At 45.4% G+C, this 24,482-nt stretch overlaps 1 protein-coding gene across 1 annotated transcript in view; it reads right to left on the minus strand.

Annotated features, from left to right (window-relative positions):
* The window catches only part of GLTP (glycolipid transfer protein), a 296,831-nt gene extending 285,370 nt beyond the window's left edge, over nucleotides 1-11,461 (minus strand). The window contains exon 1 of the mRNA XM_085633292.1: nucleotides 11,221-11,461. Coding sequence (XP_085489418.1) covers nucleotides 11,221-11,323 — 103 coding nt within the window. The 5' untranslated portion in view covers nucleotides 11,324-11,461. The remainder of the gene's footprint in view (nucleotides 1-11,220) is intronic.
* Between the last annotated feature and the right edge of the window lie 13,021 nt (nucleotides 11,462-24,482).

Consider the following 24,482-nt stretch of genomic DNA (forward strand, 5'->3'; position numbering starts at 1 on the left):
GTACACAACATTCCTCCCGAATATATACAAATGCTTCTTGTAAATTAATAAAATACAGATTCATTGTTAACAAATGACATCCTAATATTCCCTCCAGCTGGTGCAGAAAGGACTCCGATTAAAGATGGTGGCTCCAGTAGCATATCATTGTGGAACAAGTGTAGCATGGCTCCCCCTGCCTCCCCCTCGGGTGAGTGGTGGTGCAGGGACAGCAGCCACGTGACCTCTGCGGGATAATGCGAGTCATGTGCCTGGTAGCTCACTCTCCGATCAGGCAAACGATAAGAGCTACATAGAGAAGAGGAAGGTGTTTCGGAAATATACAGGCAGCAAGCAACGCAGGACTCGAAGACAACTTAAGTTCATATATGGACTGCGGGGGTGATCACCTCCAAAACCGGACTCATTCGGCTCAGCCTCATATTCTGGGTAAGCGTGTTCTTTCTAAGCGGTGAAAAGTTTAAACAAGCTCTCTCCATGGAGTCGACGGGAAAATGGAAAGTGAAAGTGCATGAGGCTGCTGAGAACGGAAGAGGGACAGGAGATGTGCACGCCGTGTGGCTGTACACATCATTGCAAGCGCGTTTCCACAAGCGCGTCCACAGACTACAATCACCAAAAGCCATGCGCGTGCCCATCTCCTGTCCCACTTCAGAGGCAAGTCAGCAACAATAGATCTCGCTGGCGACAGCGCTTTCGCGCTGCGTTTGCCAGGCGAGACCTAAAAATGATATGCAGACAGATTGAATGCCCACTCTGGGTAAATTGGGTTGCACCCCCTCGGAGACGGAAAGTGGAAGCACACCTGGGTGCAAGTGCAGGAGGTGGCTGGCAGAGCCAGGTTTCAATTGGCACAAATGTATGACTTGCATAAAGCGTATCAGACACCGCAGCGACTACACAGGGTGTACCAAACATGCACTGCCGGTTGCACAAGATGCGGGGCGTCCCCAGCTGGCTTTGCACATGTTAAGTGGACATTCTGGCACATTGGATCTTTTTGTGGGGAAGAATAGTGCAGGAGCTATACAGAGTGAAGGGTATACCAGCCGAATTAACAGTACGACACTGCTTATTGGGATTGCTGCCACTCCCTAAGAAGAGAAGCAAGATGCGATAAGTTTTCCCAACTAGGACTGCTACACGCCAGATGCCGCACTGCAAATAGGAAATAAGTGGACGGCTGACCTATTGGAGTGGGCTGTGGCAAGGAATGTTGGCTTCAGAAGGTCTGCACAGATGAATATGTGGAAAGAGACCAGGAGCTTTACCATGCTGTAACCTTGTTTGTAGTTATTCTATCCAGGAAATGGCCTAAAGGGGTGATATGGATATATAGATATAAAAATTACCTACTGGTGGTCGCCAGTAGATAGTTATAGTTAGGACCTATTTGCCATAGAAAAAGCGTTTTTTGATTTGCCAATATCTTTGGCGCCGTTTGACGAATCTTCGTGAAATTTTCCAAAAAAACAGGGTTGGACAGCACAGTTTGTGTGTTCAAAGTTTCGGGGTGATTAGTCTAGCGGGGGCCAAGAAAAAAACAAAAGGGGTGGTCCCAAAGCACGTTTTTTCCATGTTAATTTCCATGGGAACTTTATTACAGCCCGAATTGCTGAACAGAATTACACCAAATTTGGCAAAAAGGTAGGTCTTGGTTTAGAATGTGCCCTTTTTGTAATATGGAACAAGACCAACAAGACCAAGGCCAAGACCAAGAACAACCAACAAGACCAAGAACAACCAACAAGACCAAGATGACCAAGACCACCAAGAAGACCAAGACGACGACCACCAAGAAGAAAAAGACCACCAAGAAGACCACCAACAAGACCACCAAGATGAAGACCAAGACCACCACGAAGAAGACCACCAACAAGAAGACGAAGACGACCACTAAGACGACGAACAAGACCACCACGAAGAAGACCAAGAAGACCACCACGAAGACCAAGACCACCACGAAGAAGACCAAGAAGAACAAGACCACCAACAAGACCACCAAGAAGAAGACCACCAAGAAGACGAAGAAGACCAAGAAGACCAAGACCACCAAGAAGACCCAGAAGAAGACCAAGACCACCAAGAAAAACAAGACCACCAAGAAAAACAAGACCACCAAGAAGAACAATAAGACGACGACCACCAAGAAGAAGAAGACCACCATCAAGAAGACAGCCATCAAGAAGACCACCACCGCGAAGAAGACCAAGACCACCACCGCGAAGAAGACCAAGACCACCACCGCGAAGAAGACCAAGACCACCACCGCCAAGAATACCATCACCAAGAAGACGAAGAAGACGAAGCTGCTGCTGCTCCCCGGGGTGGGCCAGGTCCCGGGGGCAATCTGTGATTAATTTGCGGGGGCCCCCGCAGCCCCAGGGTCCGCCACCTCCCCCGGGCTTTCTTTATAGAGGCGTGGGGGGTCCCAACCCACCCCCCCTCACATTCTGCCCCAGGGACCGCAACCTCCCCGGGCATTCAAATTTAAAAGGAGGGGGGCCTCACTGCCCCCCAAGCCCCGGGGACCACCACCTCCCCAGAGCTGCAATTATAACAAAAAGTGGGGGGGGCTCCTGCCCCTCCCCACACTGCCCCGGGGACCACCACCTCCCCAGGGCTTTAAAAACATTGGTTGCCCCCTCCTGGAGCCCTCGATGGCCCTGGGGACCGCCACCCCCCAGGGCCGGCTCCTGCAATGTGCCGGGGAGCCCGCCCTCTGGACATTGCTGTTTGCTATGACGGGGCAGGAGTACACCTCCCGTCCTGCCATAGCAAACTCTGCTTTGCTTCATTAAAGCGAGAGCAGGAAAACCTGCTCTAACTTAAATGAAGCAAAGCAGGATTGCTTTTGAGCAAGTTGAGCTGCACGTCAGGAGCTGCACGTCAGCAGCTCCCCTTGCTCAAAAGCAATGCCGGCTCCCGCAGGAGGTGGGGAGCTAGCGGGACCGTGGGGGCATTGGGGCTCCCCACAAAGCTCTCCAACGGCGAGGCCCGGCCCCAGGGGATGGGTCCCCGGGGCCACATGGCCCCCCTCCAAGAAATTAAAAAAAAAAAAAGGGAGAAAGGTTGGCTCGGGGGATAGGATCCCCGGGCCATAATTGGCCTTAGGAGGGGGGGGGCCACGTGGCTACCTCGAAAGCAAAATAATAAAAGGCCATGCCCCGGGGACTAAATTAGCCTTCCCCAATTTTTTTTTGTTTTTTTTTTTGTTTTTTTAAACAAAATGTTTAATGAAAAGGGTCAGACCCTGGGGGATGGGGTCCCCAAATATTGTAAAAGAAGGGGGGCCACAGCCCCCCCCCCCTTCTAAAAGAATATATTTTGTTTAAAACGGCATCTCCCCGGAGGCCCCGCCCCCTCCCTGCAGCACTCTGCAAACAAGCCCCCTGGCACGTTCTAAGTTGGGGTATTAAGTCCCCTTCATTACTGGGGGTCCCTGGGGGCAAACTAGCCCACCAGGTACCTCCAGTATGCGCCACAGAGCTGCGTTGCAGAGATGTGGTCTGAGGCTATGCCCCTTTTACACCACTCTGCAAACGCGCCTCTTAGTGCACTGGTGGTGGGGCGATGATGTCCTCGTGTCCTGAGGATCTCAGGACACAAGTGGACTTCATCCCCCGAGCAGCAGTGCGCCAGGAGCTGCGTTTGCAGAGTGGTAGGCAAAGGGGGCGTGGCCTGCTATGAGAAGTTAGCAATCCTGCTGTGTGGGACTTACTGGAGGTAATAGGAGGGGTAGTTGGCCCCCAAGGTGGTCGTTGGTGGACAACTACCCGTCTTTTTACCTGCAGTAAGTCCCACACAGTGGGATTGCGAAGACCTCCAAGGAGAACATGCACACTTTCTCCAACACTCTGCAAATGCGCCTCCTGGCAGACTACGGGATGGGGGATTAAGTCCAATTTACTCCGGAGGGACTTTGGGGGCCAAGAAGCCCTCTTGGTACCTTGTCGAATTCCTATGCAGCGGAATTTCCGAGCGCTGGTCGGAGGCCCCGCACCCTTTCTCCACAACTCTGCAAATGTGACTACTACTTAAAGAAGCGCCTTGCTGCACCTGACTTATAGGTAGTTTTAACCCCCCAGCCCTACTATGTACAAGGGCATTACAGAGGAGGTCATGCCAATCACAGGGGGTACCCCAACGCATAGTGTTCCCTAGAGTATGTAGGTGTTTTCACTGTATTCTAAGTGTCCTGTAGCATAGCACTGGCTCTAGGCCTGGTTAGTCAGAGTCAGTTACCACCAGTACCCGTCAGCAAAAAGTTGGGGGCACAGGATGACTTTGCAACAAGGCCTCTTTTTGCTCCTCTGTCGGTTCTTTGTGCACATCTCTTGCTTCTTTCTGCACCTTCCTTCATCTTTCTGGACTTCTGTTGCCTCTTTCTGCATTTCTGTTGCTGCTTTCTGCACCTTTCTTCCTCTTTCTGCACATGTCCTGCCTCTGTAGGCATAGTTAGAAATTAGCATTTAAAAAACCTTAGAAATTCACTGAAAAAAAAGACACGTTTCAGGGACATTATAGTTAGCTGGACATTTCACTCATACGAAACCAGTGAAATTCGATCGTTATAGTTAGATCAGCTAACTATAACTCGCGCCCCCGCAACGCACTGCTAATGAAGTCACATCACTCATGACATGGTCAGTGACATCACTGATGACATCTCAAATGACATCACTCATGACATCATCCACGTGATAATTTGATGCATCTTCTCACACCCTAATATAACCATTGATATACCCACTCTAAATTACAGACTGCCATCCTCAAAACCATAGACACTCCAACACCAATAACTACATACCCACTCACTGATTCTTAGGTCTACACACCCATCCACTTACTCACTCACCCCTACAGTCACTCATACTTTCGGTCACTCATCAGTACAGGACTAACATATGCACTCATACACCTATATAGACACTCACACACTGCCACTCATCCATAGTTACTCACACACCTAGACAGTCATGCAAAGACTTTATCACACTCCCATTTACTCACCTATACAGTTATATGCACACCACCTCACTTACTCATACAGACACTAACACATACTTCCGCTCTTATAAAATCACTGACACAATCACACACTCATCCATACAGCCACTCACAATAACTCACTCTAACTTATAGTCATTTATATACTCCAACACACATATACTGCCTTACACATATGTAGTTACTCACACATGTACCACTGAGACAGCCATTCACTCACCAACACACCCATACACACACTTACCCACCCATACAGTCCATCACAGATGCACTCTTGAATCCATACACCCAGTGAATCACCCACTCACATCTATGCACAGTCACACACACCCCACCCACACAAACACTCGGGCACCCATACAGATACTCAGACAACCTATCTATAACCCATATAGACACTCATGTAGCTATTCACAAACCCATGCAGCCGCTTACACACCAACAGACAGACTGATACAGACATTCACACAGTTTAGTCACTAACCCATACATTTAGTAAGATACGTTTAAATCACTCACTTATAGAGTCAGTCATGCACCTACTAAATCATCCATTCAGACACTCAGACACCCACTCATCCTTCAAAACACCTTGCCTATATATATCATACATATTTAAACTTTACAGAAACACATTCACTGGATGATGTCATCAGTGATATCATTTGAGATGTCATAAGTGATGTCACGGACCATGTCATGAGTGATGTAATAAGTGACATCATCAGCAGTGCATTGCGGGGGCACGAGTTACAGTTAGCTGAACTAACTATAACGTCCGAATTTCACTGGTTTCATACGAATGAAATGTCCAACTAACTATAACGTCCCTGAAACCCGTGTTTTTTTCAGTATATATATATATATATATACATACATACATATACATACATAATTTCAAGGAGATGTACAACTGAGGATTTTGAGTAATTCTCCTCAAAATTATGGTAAATCACATTGTCTGAGGATTATCCTTCAGTACAGGTTTTGAGGGCTGTTGAAATTCCTACTAATACTCACTAAAATTCTCACCTAGATTAGATACACAAGTATTTGGGGATATTGTTACAGCGAGCTTTGTGCCGATACGCAACCGTCCTTAATCTGAAGCTACAAAGTAAAGTTTAATTTAAAAAAGTGACTGAACACTGGTTAATACATTTTGCAAATGGTAACTGACGAAGAGGATGATAAATCAGTCTCTAGCTTTCTGTTTTGGTAAGTTCAAGACGCCATGGCAGCAATTAATTTCGCTCTGCTGTGATCAAACCCATGTGGAGTCGCTGTGTGGTGCAAGAACAAAATCAGAGTTAACGCTCACTGAAGAACACATTATCTACTACGAGAAGAAAACTAGGTCCAAATGAATCCTATTATGGAAACGTACATGGACAGGAAAACCATCTGGAGAGGACGCTGGTTGAGTAAGAATAGCAGTTTTCGGTACAGATGGAGGATGGAAGTAAAACAAATGGTCTAAATTGACTGGTTAGGCATGTGACGAGTAAAACTAAGGGAGCAATGTTGAGTAGTCGAATAAAACTTTCAAAAGAAAGTCTCTTGGGAGAATGCAGTCATTTTATTGTGTATCCTGTGGATGAATAGCTAAATGAGTTGTACACTATCGAGAGCATTTCGTGGTTGTTTTAAAACACATTAATAACTTGTTTGAGCTGCAACTTAAAGTAGGTTTTACATTTTTTTGTATTATTATTTCGAAGTTAAGAGTCAAACATGTGATGTAATGGCCCGTTTGGTGTTGCAAATATTTTAGGGCAGCTCTCAGCAATACGTGGACTCCTGAGGACCTCATCTTAACAGCAAGTCAATCCTTATATCCAAGTAATATTTACCTTCAATTAGTTGCTATAAGAGGCATTCGGTGCCTGAATTTGTAGCTGAAGCTAAAAGAAGAGACACCCATGAAAGTAAGATGTGTTTAATTACCAAATATATTAAGATTACCCGATTTATCGGGCATCGAATGATTCTTGATTAGTCACAGCTGCTTTTTATTGGTGTTGATCAAGAGACGTCCTCTGAAAAAAGATCACGTAGGGGGGGCTGGGGGGAGTGAAGTAATTACACTCTATATTGCTTTAAAGACTTAACCGTGGATTTCCGAAGTAAGGGCCAGCCCAATATTCCCCCATTTCAAACATAGCAATCTATAGGAGTGCACTTTTATTAACTGCCTAGTTATGGAGGGGTAATCAACAATTTTCGCACACAAGCCACAAGGAATCACTAACTGAAATCTCTGTATAAAAGTGAGAAAATATGTTATTGGCAAATCAGACTCGGAATTGTTGTGTCCCCTAGTAACTGCCGATTTCGTAGTGGGCCCGCAGGATCCAACTCATAATGAGACGGATTTTTCCCACCCCTGGTGCTATTGGTACCCCCAGTATTGGTAATTCAATGGATGAGGAAAAGCCGGTCCATTTTCTTCAACAGTTGAAATGAGGGCCCAAGTAGGTTAAGTGACATTCATGTTCTACTTAATGCCATATGTACCTAAAGAATTAACTCGGTAATTGGTGCACTGAATAGCTTTGCTCCCTTCATAATACTGGCACTTATGCAAATGAAGGAAGCTAATATGAATAATACAAGAATCATGTTAAAAAACACAGTTGAAGCGATCTGCCTCACTAAGAATGGGTCTGCTAGGGAGGGAAAAAAACATTGCCTGAGATACTCTGGTAACACACGGTTCAACCTTAACGGTGCAACTACTACAGGCAAGGTGCATGGCATCTAAGAGTAAAGATAAGAGAAAATGTGAATTAACAACAGAGTTCTTAAAAGTAAAAAAAATAAAAATAAGGACAGAACATTTGCATTCATGGTATTAAAGGGTTGGGACCTTTCCTTATACTTGGATGTATGAATTGACAAAAATATGGATATGAAATAATGAAATTATATTTATAGAGGGCGATGGCTATCCTGAGGAGCCCCCCCAGAGCTACGGACAACACAGTCAGGGGCGGGCAGCTCATGACCCCTAGTTTACACATGGTTGATCCACGAAACTGAAAGAGGTACAAGGCCAAATCCAAACCAACATACCCCGAATGTTTTCCCATATACTGCATTAGTAGAAGTGTGGTTTACAAAAGGAGCACTGCCCCATCTCGAACACCTACAGCAGTAGTGCCTTCATTACGAAAACAAACTAAATTCAACAAAACAAGCCTGTGAACTCATTTTTCTTTTTTTTTAAATGGTTCTGGTTCAAACACCGCACCAATAGGTAATCCCTGAAATATTATACACAGATCCACCTCTCAGAGTCCACCATCTTACAATACCCTAAGAATACAATCATACATATTTGAGAAAGGCGTTTTTAAGTCACTACTGTCATACAGTTCGTTAGTCTTATATGACCAGTTTATATTTTTTAGGATCTGGTCTTGGTACCCATCAGCCATTCGATAACGCAAGTTTATAAACGCCTCCAAGTTCTTGTGTTGGGGGTTGGGTAACTAGTAAGCATGGTGGAGTCTCCCATGTTATAGGAAATAACCAGACAAACTGCTCCACTAACTAAACGAAGGCGATGTGCCATTACCCACAAAATCACCACAGAAAAACCTCGCCTGGTTTGATTATCTAATGCAGCAACCAGTTCAGGAATAGCTGTGGTCGCGGAACTTTTACCAATGGGTTTACAATACAGCCACTGTTTGAGGGCAAACCATGATAAATGTCAGCAGGGAATTTTTTTTTTTTTTTACGTACAGTTGGCCGAACATACGAGTCTTTTGCCAGAGTGCTGCTTTTAGGCATAAGGTTTTCAAGTGCACAGCCACAAGCAGCCAATGTAATTTAGTGACACGACCATACCAACGTACTTTGTCTGCTTGCGTTTTGCAACATTTAAAAATCCACATTTAATAAAATGGTATAGCAAAAACGATACTCTTCAAGCTATATGAGGTTGCGAATAGCAACGATTTTTAAAACAATTAGCAGTATTCATGCAACATATCGAACTAGTGTCCGTAATACTATTACGAAAGAGGTTTTAAAAATCTGTGCACCACTTATAAAGGTTAGTCTATTTTACTAACAAAAACGTTCGTGTCTGTGTCCTCTGAACGGCAACACACCAACTCCGGGGTAGATTCTTTCAACTACCATGATGTCATTATTGGGAAAGATCTTTTTCCCAGAGATTTTAATTATTCATCAGCTGCTACCCATGAGCCTCTCTCTATAATGGCTAGTTACTTCACATCTCTTTACAAAACAGTACTGGTTTACAAAGGCGGACTTGTATATTTGCGCTTGATCTTAACCAAGTCATGGTATCCATTGTTACATTTGTCAATAGACTGCTTCGCTCAAATATTATTGTTCAATACCACCCTCCCAGATAAATGATTGCTTATAGTATGATATTTTATAACAGAACGTTGGTATCTAGTGTATCTTGCAAGACAATCTTTAAAGCGCTGTAGTCAGACCCACCCAAGTGGTCAACATTGTTCACATTAACTCCGTGTATTATTTTGTTTCGCCCTAAAATTCTGCTACTATATTTAAACGAGTTAACCTTTGCTTCCAATGCTTTGGCCAGGCGTACACTAGATATTTACCTGTATACAACTCTAGGGATTAACTGACTAAGTGCTATCAGAAAAACGATGTGGCAATTTAAAAAAAAAATAAAATTGACAGCATGTGGGCAACAGCATCTACATTGATGTCTCTTTACGGCCATCAATAGCAGCGAAAACATACATGTTTAGGAGATAAAAAAGGAACTGGTCTCATAGAAGCAAATTATACCTTGGCACAAAATGCTAACCACAAAAAGTTGGCCATCATCCCACAGACAGCGCAAATGGCACATGATTCATCAGCAATAAAACCAAAATAGAACCAGCTATGGGTGGAACACCAAACGTGGCTGATCAGGAATGCGGAGGACGTTTAAGAACATCCAATCACGCATTTTCAGTAGAGGATCACAGTAAACGATATTTAAGTGGCCGACTCAAAAGAATGAGCCACTGCATGAACAAGTAATTCAAGTTTCGCAAAAGTTAACTACTCCGAGCATAGTCATCCTCACTTAGATACATCATACTTATGCCTTACTTAAAATGTCGAACAATTATTTTTAAAAGAACATGCAATGTATTTGACTGTCTACTTGAGCCAATGGAAGAGGCATGGGAATAGACTACACTGATGATCATCCCTGTCCCCCCAAATCGATAGAAACATGGTAGTCTAGGTTCCTAGGCCATTACATCTGCAATCATTGTACACACGTCAGTGCACCCAGGTGAGAACTTACAAGTGCGGGTAGGGTGAAGGAAACCCCTACATGCAATATTACATCCTAAACTGGACTCCTATGTGCATAGAAGACTCCTGATAAACTACCCTGCATGTGAGCACTTCGAAGTCAAGGATCCCACCACTTGAGTACGAGCAAGATAACCCTCAGTCAGAAACAATTACCAAAACAGGTATATCACCCTTTTCAAATACACCCAAGACATTATTACATGCACAGGTTTAACTCATGGTGCAAGTGATCACGAGAAGGGCGACGGTCACATAATTTGAGTTACCCACATGTAGAAATATGGCACCAAGTTCAAAAGGACCCGGATACATGCTCCGGGCGATTTAAAGTGCCGCAGACCCTCGCAACTGGCGAGGAGACTAACCTTCTAACCCGGTGGATTCAAATGATTTAGCTCACAAGAGACATGTGCTATTCCAATGATTCAAGTGATCCGGAGACCGGTCTATATAAGTTGTAACTGACGACAGACAGTAACTAACTTGTACAATTAGTAGCTCAAGACTGAAAATCTCCCCCACGTGTAAGTGACAGTAAAAAAGACGCTTTACCCGTGATCTTAGTGACTAATGCAGTCGTACCCAACGTGACAGTGGCAAAAGCACCCAATGATATGTGACTCCAACAAGACCGGTGTATCCCAATGACAGCCAGCCACTTTGTTAAAAGTGCTCGAGACAGTGTGGACCTTTAATCTCCGTGATCGCAACGACATAAATAGTGGTCTACCTCGAAGTGACTCTGAAACAGGTGCCATCTAAAGTTGTACGTGACACTTCAACAGGTGAACATTCAGGATTATAACTCGAACTGCTGTCCATTGCAATGCCAATGGCATTTAAATCCGTCCACGGTTCGACGTGTAACCAACTCACCGAAGAAGGGTGGCAAGTGTGACACGGCTTCCAAAAAACTGAAGGTATCTATCTGTTTGTCAGCTGGCAGAGGCTTGAACTGGTGCTGGTGGAGTAGCGCCATGGCAGTAAGATGAAAATAACTCAACTGTCGAGTACACAGGCTGTAGGTTCACCGCCGACACAGCCGTGCAGCTCCCACCAATCTCCCAGTCCACAGTCCAGCTACAGACTGAAAACGCCACCCGGAAGACACAACATAGGTAAAGCTGCAAGCACCACCCCTCCGATGGATTTGGGAGTTGCTCTACTTTCGGATTGGTGTTAAATGTAATCCGCAGGGCCAATTACGAAGAAGAGGCGCGGCATAGCTAGTCTCATTCATTGGTAATGTATTCGTATTTTCTTCAATGGAGCGATAGGATTGGCCGACACTTGGACACTTCCGGCTTTGTTTTAGTACTGTCACTAAAAGGATAAGCAGTGTAGACATAAAGAAGGGACTACATCGTGAGCTGCTGGTTATTTCCATGGCAATGCGTGTTTTTGATATGTCTTTCATCAAACGCACTGGTAACAGAGTAAATAAAACGTGTTTGTGAAGTGCATAGACTGTCATTTCCGCGGCTCTTTCAATTCATGGCAGTTATGTTGTCCACAATTAGTGCAGAAGCCAAGCGCCGCTACTACACACAAACCATATCAACTGACTGAACTCTGCGTCTACTTTAGGTTGGACATGACTCGCCTAACGAGGGAAACTTGGTTTACCACTTGTAGTGGTTTAGTATTTATGGTTTTTTTTTTTAAAGCTGTTTTTATTAAAGTTTTACAACAGACATCTGAGATAATAGCAGTGCTACATCCCACGCAGGGGAGCCAAAAAACGCAGTAATAGACTAAAGACTGCAAAAAGTGCCATGACCAGTAGAAATCCAGCTCCATCCCAAGGAAGTGGTCCAGATCAAGGGTACAGTTTCAAAACATGGTGGAGCTGGAGAGGAGGCTTCTCTGAGTCAAATCGTGAGGCAGCGCTCGTCCATGATTGTCCCGTACTCTGTATAACAGCACATCTAATCTATAAAATGGCCAACAGGACACCGAATAACCAGTAGGCCTTTGCCATGGTACCTCAGATGTACAACAAAAGAAAACAACTAGGAAACCACAAGGAAAAAAGAATCAAAACACCCCTCCCTTAAACCCACCCCCCACCCTCCCCGTGGTGGCGGCAACAATCATACAATGCGTAGGTCATATGATATTGTAATCGCGATCAAAATTGAAAGAGGTGAAGCGCTCTTATGGAGGCGAGACAGACAGCAGAGGGAAGACCTCGGGAAAGGAAGGCTACCAAGGGACCCCATTTAAACTCAAAGTTCTTGTATCCTAAAGATGAGTATTTATGTATTTTTGATGTCATGTATTTCGAATGTTTTAAGGTTCTTTCTCGTGCAGGGAGGGTTCGTTCTCATGTGTTCAATCAGCTGTAGTCAGTTGCTGACCAAGCCTCCAGGGAACGCCGGACCTTGCCGTGGTTGAAGGAGGTTTTCTGATGGGAGTCATACCCCGCAAACTACTTGTTTCAGTTGCAACTAAGTTACCCACAGGCAGGTTATTTGGCAAGCATACATTCTCACCAGAGGATCCTTGACTTCAATGTAACCAATGGATCGTTTTAATAGTCAGTCTATTCATTGCGCATAACGGTGATGCGCACACCTTAATTTTCAGTATCTAAAAGATACTTAAGTAACCAAAAGTTTCAATGTATTTAATAGTGATGTGCAAATAATTGGTTGTGACTTCAAATTCGTTTTAAACATTCACAGCTATGGCAACATCACAGCAAATTGCTCAACTTACCCAACCTCCACCATTTTTAGCGAAACAAGGCAAGCCAGGTTTACCCTGGCAAGAGTGGTTCTGTTTATTTGAAAACCACCTAGTGGCTATTGATGCTACAGAGTACTCACCTGCTCGCAAGTTTGCTCTTCTTTTTGGTAGTTTGGGTTTGGCGGCTCAACACTTTTTTCAGAGTTTACCTCCTATTCCACCTCTGACTGGTCAATCATGCGACAGATATTGGAATATTTATTTGGAGGCTATAGAAAGACCTAAAAAACAGTTTTCGGAGCTTCCTAATATAATGTTAGAGAGACATAAGTTTTACAAAAGAAAACGGGGATGAAGAAAAAGTGGAAGAGTACATATCAGCTCTGAGAGTTCTAGCTACCACCTGTGGGTTTGGACCTTTATCGGATGACATAATCAGAGACCAGTTCATCTTCAATTGTGCATCGCAAAAGATAAAGGAAAGGATTCTTAGTTTAAAAAATCCCTCTCTTTCGGAGGTGATAGATATGGCTTTAAGTATTGAACACTCTGCAATCTCTACTAAAGTTATGCAATCCAGTTCAACAACCAAAGTTAATTTAGTTTCAGAGTCTGAAGAAGCTCATGAGGAAGGTTTATTGGCTGTGGGCTGAAAAGACAGCTCAACTAAGTTTATACAAAGGAAAAATCAGTCTTTCTGTTACAGATGTGGGTCAAAATTCCACATTGGTAATTTTACAGGCTGCCCTGCTTTAGGTAGACGATGTTCTATATGCAAAAAGACTGGTCACTTTCAAAAACTTTGCAGAGGTCAAAAGAAAGTGGTTCAAGTTTGAAGTATCGACATTGAAACAGATAGTTGTGCTGAGTCTTTCGATAATTTACTGTTAACAGTGGATTATACAGATAACCCTGTAGAGATTAAAGGCCCCTTGTGCGTTGCTTTAATTTGTGGTAAAGAGACAAAAGTCATGGCCAACTCAGGATCTCCAATAACAAAATTCTACGTGATTCGTATTTTCTGGAGAACTGGGGTGAAAAAGTTACACTTTCAAGTTCAGATGTGAATCCAAAGGCCTTTGGTGAAAAGGATGTTGATATGTTGGGATTTTTTATATCTGATGTTGAAATTCTAAGACGAAAAATTACTACTAAAGTATATGTGACCATTAAGGGCAAAAACATTGTGGGCTGGAAGGACCTGGCACGTTTGGGCCTATATTGTCCCAGGGGATGCAAATCTTGTGAGGGTTAATGAGTCCTTTGTGGGCAGTGTGGATGAATCCATTATTGATTTGAAAAGTTTAATGTCTGAATTTAAATATGTGTTCAAGGATCAAATTGGTTGTGTAAAAGAGTTTGAACACAGAATAAGATTATTACCTGATGCGCAACCAGTGGCGCATAAAGTCAGACTGGTCCCTTTGAGTGCTAGAGAAGAATTAAAGTCCGTGTTAGAGGGGCTATGTTCACAAGGCATTATTCAGCCCACCGAGTCGTCACAGTGGGTGGCCCCCATTGTAGTTGCCTGCAAAAAGACAGGTGAAATTAGACTCTGTGCAGACTTGAGGGGCCTGAATAAAAACATTGTAATTGACTGCCACCCTCTCCCTAAGATCCATGAGCTTCTTGCAAATTTAGGGGGAGCACAGTGGTTTTTGCGGATCGATCTAAAATCGATGTATCATCAGATTCCACTAGCTAGGGAGTCTCAGGAACTGACAACATTAATTACACTTTTCGGTGCTTGTAAGTTCCTGAGACTTCCCTTTGGTCTAGCGTCCGCAGCTAGTGTTTTTCAGTGATTGATGGACACAGTTTTTAAAGGGATGAAGGGTGTCCTGACTTACTTGGATGATATATTATTTTTTTTTTTAAATTCAGATGATCATGTGCAGCTGCTGAGAAAGGTGTTGGCGGCACTTGGTAAATATGGAATGACTGTAAGGGCTGACAAATGTAAATTAGGTGTGAAGGAATTAGATTACCTGGATCACACAATTTCTTGCAAGGGCATCAAACCAAAATTTTCAGTCATCAGGGCTCTCAAAGAGGCAAAACCACCTTCAGATAAAGATTCTCTCTGTTCCTTCCTGGGTCTCGCAGAGTATTATGTGAGATTTGTCAATAACTATTCAACAGATTGTTGAACTTTTGCGAATGTTACTCAAGAAAGGTCAAAAATTTGTATGGTCCCGGGAGCTTGACGGGGTATTTGCAAATGTAAAAGAACTGATTATTTCAGCTCAGGCCTTACATGCTTTTCGTGACGATTGTCCATCTATTATCACAGTTGATGCCAACATGAATGGCCTGGGGGCGGTCCTTAGTCAAAAGGTGAATGGCAAGGAACAAACGGTGGTGTTCGCCTCTAGATCACTCAAATCTTTTGAGAAACATTACAGCACCATTGAACGTGAGGCTCTGGCCTGTGTTTGGGCGGTCCAGAAGTTTAAAATGTATATCTGGGGTCGCAAGTACGTGATTTTCTCTGACCACAAGCTCCTTACTTTTATTTTTTGCAAGGTGTCAAACAATACCATGTCTGCAAGGTTAACTCGATTAATTTCAAAGTTACAAGAGTATAATTTTGAGATGAGACATATTCAAGGGGGCAAACATTTTCAAGCTGACTGTCAAGAATGTTGATGAAAAGGATGATGAGGAGGATGTGGAGGAAGATGAAGTTGAGTGTGTGACAGTTCTAGACGCAGTGGAGAATTACAATTCAGTTATCTCTGAGTCAGATTGGAAAGATGCATGTTCTAAGGATGCTATTCTGTCCAAGGTTGTGGAATATTCTTCTACTAAATGGCCGGAGTCAAGAAATTTATCTGGTGAGCTGAGACATTTTTCTTTGGTAGCAGATGAAATTTCAATTAAGGATGGTTTGGTGTTAAGAGGGGATAAGTTCATACCCCCAGGATGTTTAAGAAGAACTTTAATCAAGATTGCTCATGAAGAGCATTTATGGGTGACTAAAACCTGCATGAGGATTAAACAACATTACTGGTGGCCTGCTCTTGATGCCCAGGTGAGAAGTATGGTGGAAGGCTGTGAAGAGTGTTTACTATCAGACAAGCACTGGAAACTTTCTAAGTTACCTTTGCATCCCTCGGAGTTCCCAGAGAAACCTTAGGGAAAAGTCGGATTGGATTTTTCAGGGCCTTACAATTTGCTAACTGAGTCACTGAGATATTTGATTTTAGCCGTAGATTATCATTCTAAGTGGATGTATTATAGGTTTGTAGACGCTCCCACCACAGATAACACCATTTCTTTTCTGAACAAAGTATTTTTACTGGAAGGTGCTCCTAGATCATTAGTAACTGATAACGGAACTCACTTTTTTTCGAATAAAATATGTACATTTTTGAAGATTCATGATATTAAGCATTTGAAGGTGGCCATTTACTCCCCAGCTTCTAACGAGCTGGTGGAAAGGGGCAATAAAGTACTTAAGGAAGGAATACAGACAGCGCTGGCCGCTGGTAGTGATATAGGGAAGTTTTTACAAGAAAAAGTGTGGAATTATAATAATCCACCACAATGTACTACTGGTATCACCCCCATTTGAAATTTTAAGAGGTAGAAAGGTCAACTCTGCCTTGCTGCCGTCTTGGTTAGACAATGGGGAGTTTGCACATCTTGACTCAGATTGTAAGAATGTTGCAGATGTAGTAAGAGCAAAACAAGAGAAAATGAACGAAAAGTTTTACAAAAGTATTTCTTCTGCATGTTCTGAAATTGGTGTGGGCGATTGTGTCTTATTCAAGAAACCATTCAAAGTTAGAAAAGGTGAATCAGTATTTTCAAATCCTGTTTTGGTTTGCAAAGCTAGCAAAGGGGCTGCATTTCTTCAAGGTAAAGGTTGGTGGAATAAAAGACAATTGATAAAGGTAACTAAAGAACAAGCTAACCTAATTAAAAGCAAGAAAATTCCCATAGCGGAACACGAGCTAGATTGGACCCATTGGTTACACGATCAAGGAAGTCAAGGAGCCTCTGGTGAGAATGTATGCTTGCCGAATAATCTGCCTTTGGGTAACTCAGTTAGAACTGAAACAAGTAGTTCACGGGGGTGTCGCATCAGAAAACCTCCTTCAAAGTTCAAGGATTTTGTTTCATATTTTTTGTTGACTAGGACGTTTGTGTTTTCATTATTGTATAAAGGGGGAGGTGATGTAGTGGTTTAGTATTTAGTATGTATGTATTTTTGATGTCATGTATTTCGAATGTTCTAAGGTTCTTTCTCGTGCGGGGAGCGTTCGTTCTCAGGTGTTCGATCAGCTGTTGTCAGTTGCTGACCAAGCCTCCAGGGAACGCTGCTCCTTGCCGTGGTTGAAGGAGTAATTCAAATAAACCTAATCTGTTTTCATAAGACTACGTCCTCTCGTCTTACTGGACTGACTACTACACCACTAAACATTACATTGACATGAAGACTGCCTGCAGGTATTTGCCTGTGCTGTGACTCTGCTGTATATTTCCTCTATCTGTGGCTAGACTAACTACACTGTGAGTACTTTGGGCGGATATTAACAGAAATTATAAAATATCTGGGAGGGCAATCAGGAAAAATAATTGGGCATTATAAGTGTAGTGTCGTGAGACTATTTGTGCCAGGACCTTTGCGGTTTGTAGTGAGCCATCCGGCTACTACACTACAATGTAGTGATTTCACCCTCCCGGCCGGGCGCGGACGGGAGGTTATAAATAAACAGAGAGTCAACCGCTCATGGTTGTCGCCCTCACTAACTACTGGCATAGTGTCTCTCTATGTGCATTCCTGTGGGCCGGTCTTGTGGGTTTCTAGTGTATCCCCCCCTACAGGGCACCACCACATTGGTGACGAGGCGGTGTGTGGACCCGCAACATGCCGGACTGTTGGAAGAGGGCGTGGAAGTGCTGCGCTTAGGGCCGGACTGGGAACCAAAACAGGCTCTGGCAAAGTGCTTGGCCGGCCCACCCGGGGAACGGGTGTGTGGCTGAGCTGTTTGCCACGGCCGGTTTTGGACGATTTCATTGCAGTGGTCGATATTGCAGTATGCTGCAAAAATGGCTCTGTAACACAATTGGCCCTCAGGAGCCCAAAACCGGCCTCCAACCCTGGCAGCCCACTGGGGAGATGCCCAGTGCCCGATGCGGCCAGTCCGGACCTGGCTTCGCTGCTGCCGCAGTGGTACCTGCACCGGTGGCCACGAATCGAGTGGAGCGGCTGCAACGTGGTGCCGCGAAACGGCTACTGCAGGCCAGGTGAGGCAATTGCGGGGGAAGGCTGCTAGTTGCTCCATAAATCGGCGGAGGCAGCTGTGCAGTCACAAGAGGAGAGCATGAGGCGCATAAAGAGCTGCAGAAGCAACGAAGGCGGAGTGAAATCATTAGGAAGCAGCAAGTACATTAGGGGGCAACAGAAAAACAGAAAAAAAAGAACACACTCAATTGAAGTAAAACACACTGAGAAATCACTGCAGCAATAAACATTGGCAGAGCCAGGGCACTCATTGGTGGCTGCACAAGCATTGGCAGAGCCGGGGAGCGCTGAGAAAGGTGTGAGAAGAGAGCGGTGAGCGCCAGGGGCAGGCCAGTGGACGGCACAGGAACCATTAAGCAAAGGAGGCAAGATGTCAGTTCAGGTGGGAGATTACGCAGGGGCTGCTGGCGGGGGAGGAGTTCAACATCAATCACACCCCACCCTGGCGGCGTTACCCATGTTCAGCCAGTTGGCGGACCCGGCCACAACGGCACCCCAGTGGAGGAAATGGATTGGTCTCTTAGAGAACTACTTTGAAGCGGCGAGGGAAACAAATGGGGCCATCAAGCGGTCGACAATGCTCCACATGGGGGGCAATGACCTGTTTGAAATATTTCAAGACCTCCCTAACACCGGCGACAAGTGAGACTATGAGGCGGCTGTGGCCGCGCTCAACCGCCATTTCGATCCACAGTTGAATCCAGATTTTGAACATTTCAAGCTGCGCCAGGCGAGGCAGCAGGAAGGGGCAACTGTGGATATGTTTTTTGCCAGGCTGCGAAGACTCCGAGCTCTTGCACTGGAATAGACAAGCAGCTGGAAATCAGAGCGCAATTCATACAGGATTGCAGGTCGTCAGACCTGAGGAAACTCATCTTGAGATAACTTGGTATCTCGCTGGATGAGATACTAATTCTGGGAAGGTCACGCGAGCTGGCGGAGGCCAGGGCTGGGGAGATGGAGTCGGCACTTGTACATAAGTCGGGAGACACCAGCCAAGCACACCCAGTAACAATCAAGGAAGAACGGGTGGATGCCATACAGAAAGGGGGTGGACGAGGCAGATGTTACCCAAGCACCATCCAAGGAAGGAGGGGCAGCAACAATTACGGATGGAGATTCACCCACCAAGAGGCTGTCCAGCGTATGGGAAGGCGTGCCAGAAGTGTGGGAAGTCTGGGCACTTTGCAAAAGTATGCATGGGCACCAGATCGACAGCGGGCGCAGGAACTCGAGGGAAGTGACCAGAAAAGGTCAAGCAAGTAACCGGATCAACTGGTGGGAAGGAAGAGCTTGACGCACTGTGCCAACGGTTCCAAGCCATGGAAGATGAAGATAATGATGAAGTATGGGTGGTTTCCTTCACGGGAAGGAACAACAAGAAGAAACTGCCACCAACAATGTGCCAAATCACAATTAGCGATAACCAGGTGACGGCCCTCATTGACACGGGGGCGTCAGTGAATGTGTTGGATGCCACCCAGTACAACCAGCTTGACCCTCGACCACCATTATGCCTACCAAGGCAAGAATTTTCACGTATGGAGGGGACACCCCATTCTATTGCTGGGAGTTATAGTGGTGGAAGCCAAGCATAGTGAAAGCACAGCGCAGATCAAGTTTCATGTGACCAAAGACAGTGCTGGCACCTTGCTCGATTGCCATTCGTCGGAGGACTTGGGTCTGGTCATGTTTGCGCGCCAAATTCACCAATCGCACGCTGCGGACATTATGGCAGAGTTCTCGTCACTGTTTCAAGGATTGGGGTGCCTAAAAGGAGTCAAGGTGAAGTTGCACATCCCCAAAGCAGTGCGGCCAGTTGCGCTGCGACACAGGAGGGTGCCCTTCCATCTGCGTCCACTGGTGGAAGCGGAGTTGGAGAAGCTCGAGAAGGCGGGAGCCATTGAGAAGGTGTCAGGGCCGACGCCATGGATTTCTCCGTTGGTCATAGCTCCCAAACCGAAACAACCAGGAGCGATCAGATTAAGTGTGGATAGGCATCTCCCCAATAAGGCCATCAAGAGGGAGAGACACATTACACCAACTATTGATGAGATCATGGCTGACATTAACGGAGCAAGATGGTTCTCGAAGGTGGACCTTAACTCCGGATATCACCAGCTGGTGCTAGACGAGGCCAGCCGGTACATCACCACATTTTCTAGCCATGTGGGGTTACGCAGGTTCAAATGGCTGAGCTTCAGAGTGTCATCAGCTGCTGAAGTGTTCCAGACGCTATTCGTGAGGCACTGTCCGGATTGATAGGAGTGATTAACATCAGTGATGACGTGCTGATATACTCGCAAACACTGGAGGAGCAACACGAAAGGTTGAGAACGACCCTAACAAGACTAGCGGAACAAGGCCTCACCCTGCACAAGAGCAAGTGTAGGTTTTACTCAAAGGAAGTGGAGTTCTTTGGATACAAGTTTTTAAAGGTGAGCTTCAGGTGGACCCGGCTAAGGTAGAGGCGATCAGGGCAGCGGCCATTCTTCAGAACCCGACGGAAATGAGAAGTTTCCTGAGGATGGCGAATTATTGCGGCTGATTTATCCCACATCTAGCGACACTGGCAGAACCACTAACGGCACTCACAAAAAAAGATACCAAGTGGGAATGGACGAGTACGGCACCACAGGCATTCCAGAATGTGAAGGGGGCACTCCTAGAAGGAGCAACGGTGGCATACTATGAATCTGGGAGTCCCACAGAACTCATAGTTGATGCTAGCCCAGTAGGGCTAGGGGCTGTGCTACTCCAACAAACGGACACGCATGAGTGGGTACCCATTGCGTATGCCAGCAAAGTTCTAACGGCTGTGGAGACTCGATATGCTTAAGTGGAGAGAGAGGCACTCGCAATCAGTTGGGCATGTCAGCACTTTGATATATACTTGTGCAGACACAAATTCAGGGTAATCACTGATCACAAGCCCTTAGTGCCCCTCTTTGGAGGAACTGCGAGAAACGGGCCCCCAAGGATTGAAGGGTGGGCGGTGCTGCTGCAACAATATGATTTTGATGTACAGTACTGGCCGGAAGCCAACAACCTGGCGTCTTACCTATCAAGGCACCCGGTAGCGGCAGATCCTCAAGGGCCGACAGGTCGATGATGGAGCATAGCGCTTCATAAGCACTCGTCACAGAACTGGCATGTCCCAAGGCGTTGTCGTTGGCAGAACTAGTGGACGCTACAAGGGACGATGGCTGCATGTCGGAGGTCAAAGTGGCCCTGGAGGAAAACTTCTTGGATGGAGTCGGGAGGATGACGAATGATGAAAGAGAAACAAGAACGGGGCTGTGGCGGTGCAGGGATGAGCTCAGTGAGAGTGAGGAAGGATTGGTGCTGAGAGGGCCTTTAATAGTGGTGCCCCGGAAAATGTGGAGAAGGACAGCAGGACTAGTGCACCAAGGTCATCAAGGCATAGCCAAAACCAAGGCTAGAATGAGGACCAAAGTCTTGTTCCTAGGGGTGGACAGGATGATTGAGGACATAGTGAGAGGAAGCCACTCGTGTCTTATAACTGAGAGTGAGCCACCTCTGCACCCAATAATAACAGAAGAAGCTAGTACAGAGCCATGGACAGCGATCAGCATGGACTTTGGAAAATTACCAGCTGGCCGGGCTACACTGGTAATGATGGACCAGCATTCAAAATTCCTGGTAGTAGAAGTGGTACTGTCGATGGCATTCAAAAACATCAGGCCGGCTCTGGAAAAGACCTTGGCAATGTTAGGTTTGCCTCAAGAGATTCGAATGGACAACAGGCCGTCATTTCAGGGAGAGGAGTTCAGAGAGTTCTTGCACCACTGCAACATCAGACACAGAAAGGTGACACTTCAATGGCCGCAGGCTAATGGAGAGGTGGAACGCTTTATGCGGGCCCTTAATAAGGCACTGAGAATTGTGCTTGAGCAGCAAGTGGAGATGGAGGGGTGTCTGCATCAATTCCTGAGGGCATACCGGCAAACGCCTCATTGCACCACCAGCTGTTCCCCCAGCAAACTCATGATTAGAAGGGCCGTGAGAGATGTGGTGCCGTCAGTGGACTCCAGGAATGGTAAACGTTGAGGCAGGCGAAGAGAAGAATGAACAACGAAAGGGCCAACCGGAGCAGGCGGACCCAAAGTGTGAGTCTGGAGATAGGCAACCGCGTCATTGTGAAGAACCGCCATCAAGGGTTCAAGTTCAATACACCTTTCGAGAGGGGCATCTGGACCGTGGTGGGAATAAAAGGTACCATGGTCACTGCCCGGGGGGGTATATCGACAACTGTCGTGAAACGTGTCATGGTTCAAAAAGTCTGGAGTCAGGAGGGAGTGAGAGAAGGTGGAGAACAGAGAGAGCCACGGGAGGAACCAGGGAGTGAGACCGGAGGTGTGGAGTTGTACGTAACACTCCGGGAAGAAACAGAAAGAGAGGTGAGAGAGGCGGAAGAAACAAGGGGACAAGAGGTGGAAGCAGAAGGTAATGGAGAAAGCCAAAGGCTGAGAGAGTATATGTGCCCGGTGGGGAAGCTGTAAAGTGAACTTTCGGAATTTCTTTGCTCATGTTTTGTGTTTTTCCTTATTAAAGGTTATGAGGGATGTAGTGAGCCATCCAGCTGCTACACTACAATGTATTGCTTTTACCCTCCCGGCTGGGTGCGGACGGGAGGTTATAAATAAACGGAGCGTCAACCGCTAGTGGTTGTCACCTTCACTAACTACTGACGTACTGTATCTCTATGTGTATTCCTGTGGGCCAGTCTTGTGGGTTTCTAGTGTATCTCCCCCCCCCCAGGGCACCACCACACGGTTGTTTGCTGATGGCATTGACCCACAAACGACCGGCACATGTAGGACTGGCTGCTTGCAAGTAAGTACCTATGAAAAAAAGCAAAAAAACAAACGAAACAACAAAACTCATGTTGACATTGCCCCAAGATTACATTAAAGGTCAATAGTTGCCCCATAACTTTAATGATAGACAGTCATGTGTCGATTAACATTATGCCAGTTGAGAAGTTCAGCGGCGTATCTCCTATACCACGTCTCTACCCGTCAAAAACAAAAGTATACACGTGGGGAGCTTTTAAACCGTTGCAGAGTCAAGGGTCATTCATAGCGACTTTGAGACATAAAGCAGCATCAGTGCAAGCGCCAATTCACGTTCTTCAAGGAGCTTTATCCAGTGCTTGCCTGCTTAGCTTTGCCACCGCTGCTGACATGGGACTGATATCTATCAATTACAACATCCACACTCAGTCTGAAGTTGTGAGTCAGTTCCCAACGTTATCTCACGACCTGGGCAGGCTCAAGACAATGAAAGTGCAACTTCACATCAATGAGGACATTTCTCCTGTTGCCCAGCGTGACCGCAGAGTAACTTTCTACTTTCAAGAAGCCGTTGAAAAAGAACTAGAAACGCTGTTGAAGCATGACATCAAGCACTCCACTAGTCCTATGCCATGGGTGTCGCCCATAGTCGTGGTGGTTCGCAAAAGTACCTGTAGGGTGCAGTGCACATCTGTGTTGATATACGCCAGCCCAACAAAGCAATCACAAGAGAAAGACATCCTTGTCTGCGTATAGCGGACATGATCAAGCAACTGAACGGTGTTTTCTCCCATCTTGATCTGAACAAGGGATATCATCAACTCGAATTGGAAGAGAATTGCTGGTACATCATTACTTTTTCAACTCATGTTGGTTTGTTCAGATACAAAATGTTGAGTTTTGGAGTAATGTCTACTGCAGAACTATTTCAGGATGTTATACGTTGAATAATTCAACCTGTCACAAACGCTTTTAATTACAGGGATGACATATTAGTATTTTGAGCGATACGAAAGAAGCACAACAAGGTTTTTACACAAGTGTGCCAAATACTTGCCGGTGTAGGTCTTACTCTGAACGTGGAAAAGTGTGAGTTTCACAAGACCAAACTCAAATTCTTTGGACACTTATTTTCTGATGGGGGAATGACTCATGACCCTAATAAAGTAAAAGAACTGTCAGCTACTTGCTCCCCGCAAGATGTCATCATGCTACAATCTTTCCTAATTATGGGCAGCTACTGCTCACGATACATTTGTGGTTTTGCTACTATAAGCGCTCCATTAAGAGAGCTGACAAAAATATATGTCCTGTTACATTGGTCTGTTGAATGTAATCAAAGTTTCAAAGGAATCAAACATGCAATCGAGAATGCA

This window comes from Triturus cristatus, chromosome 11, assembly GCF_964204655.1.
Source record: "Triturus cristatus chromosome 11, aTriCri1.1, whole genome shotgun sequence".
In the NCBI taxonomy this organism is placed as follows: Eukaryota; Metazoa; Chordata; class Amphibia; order Caudata; family Salamandridae; genus Triturus; species Triturus cristatus.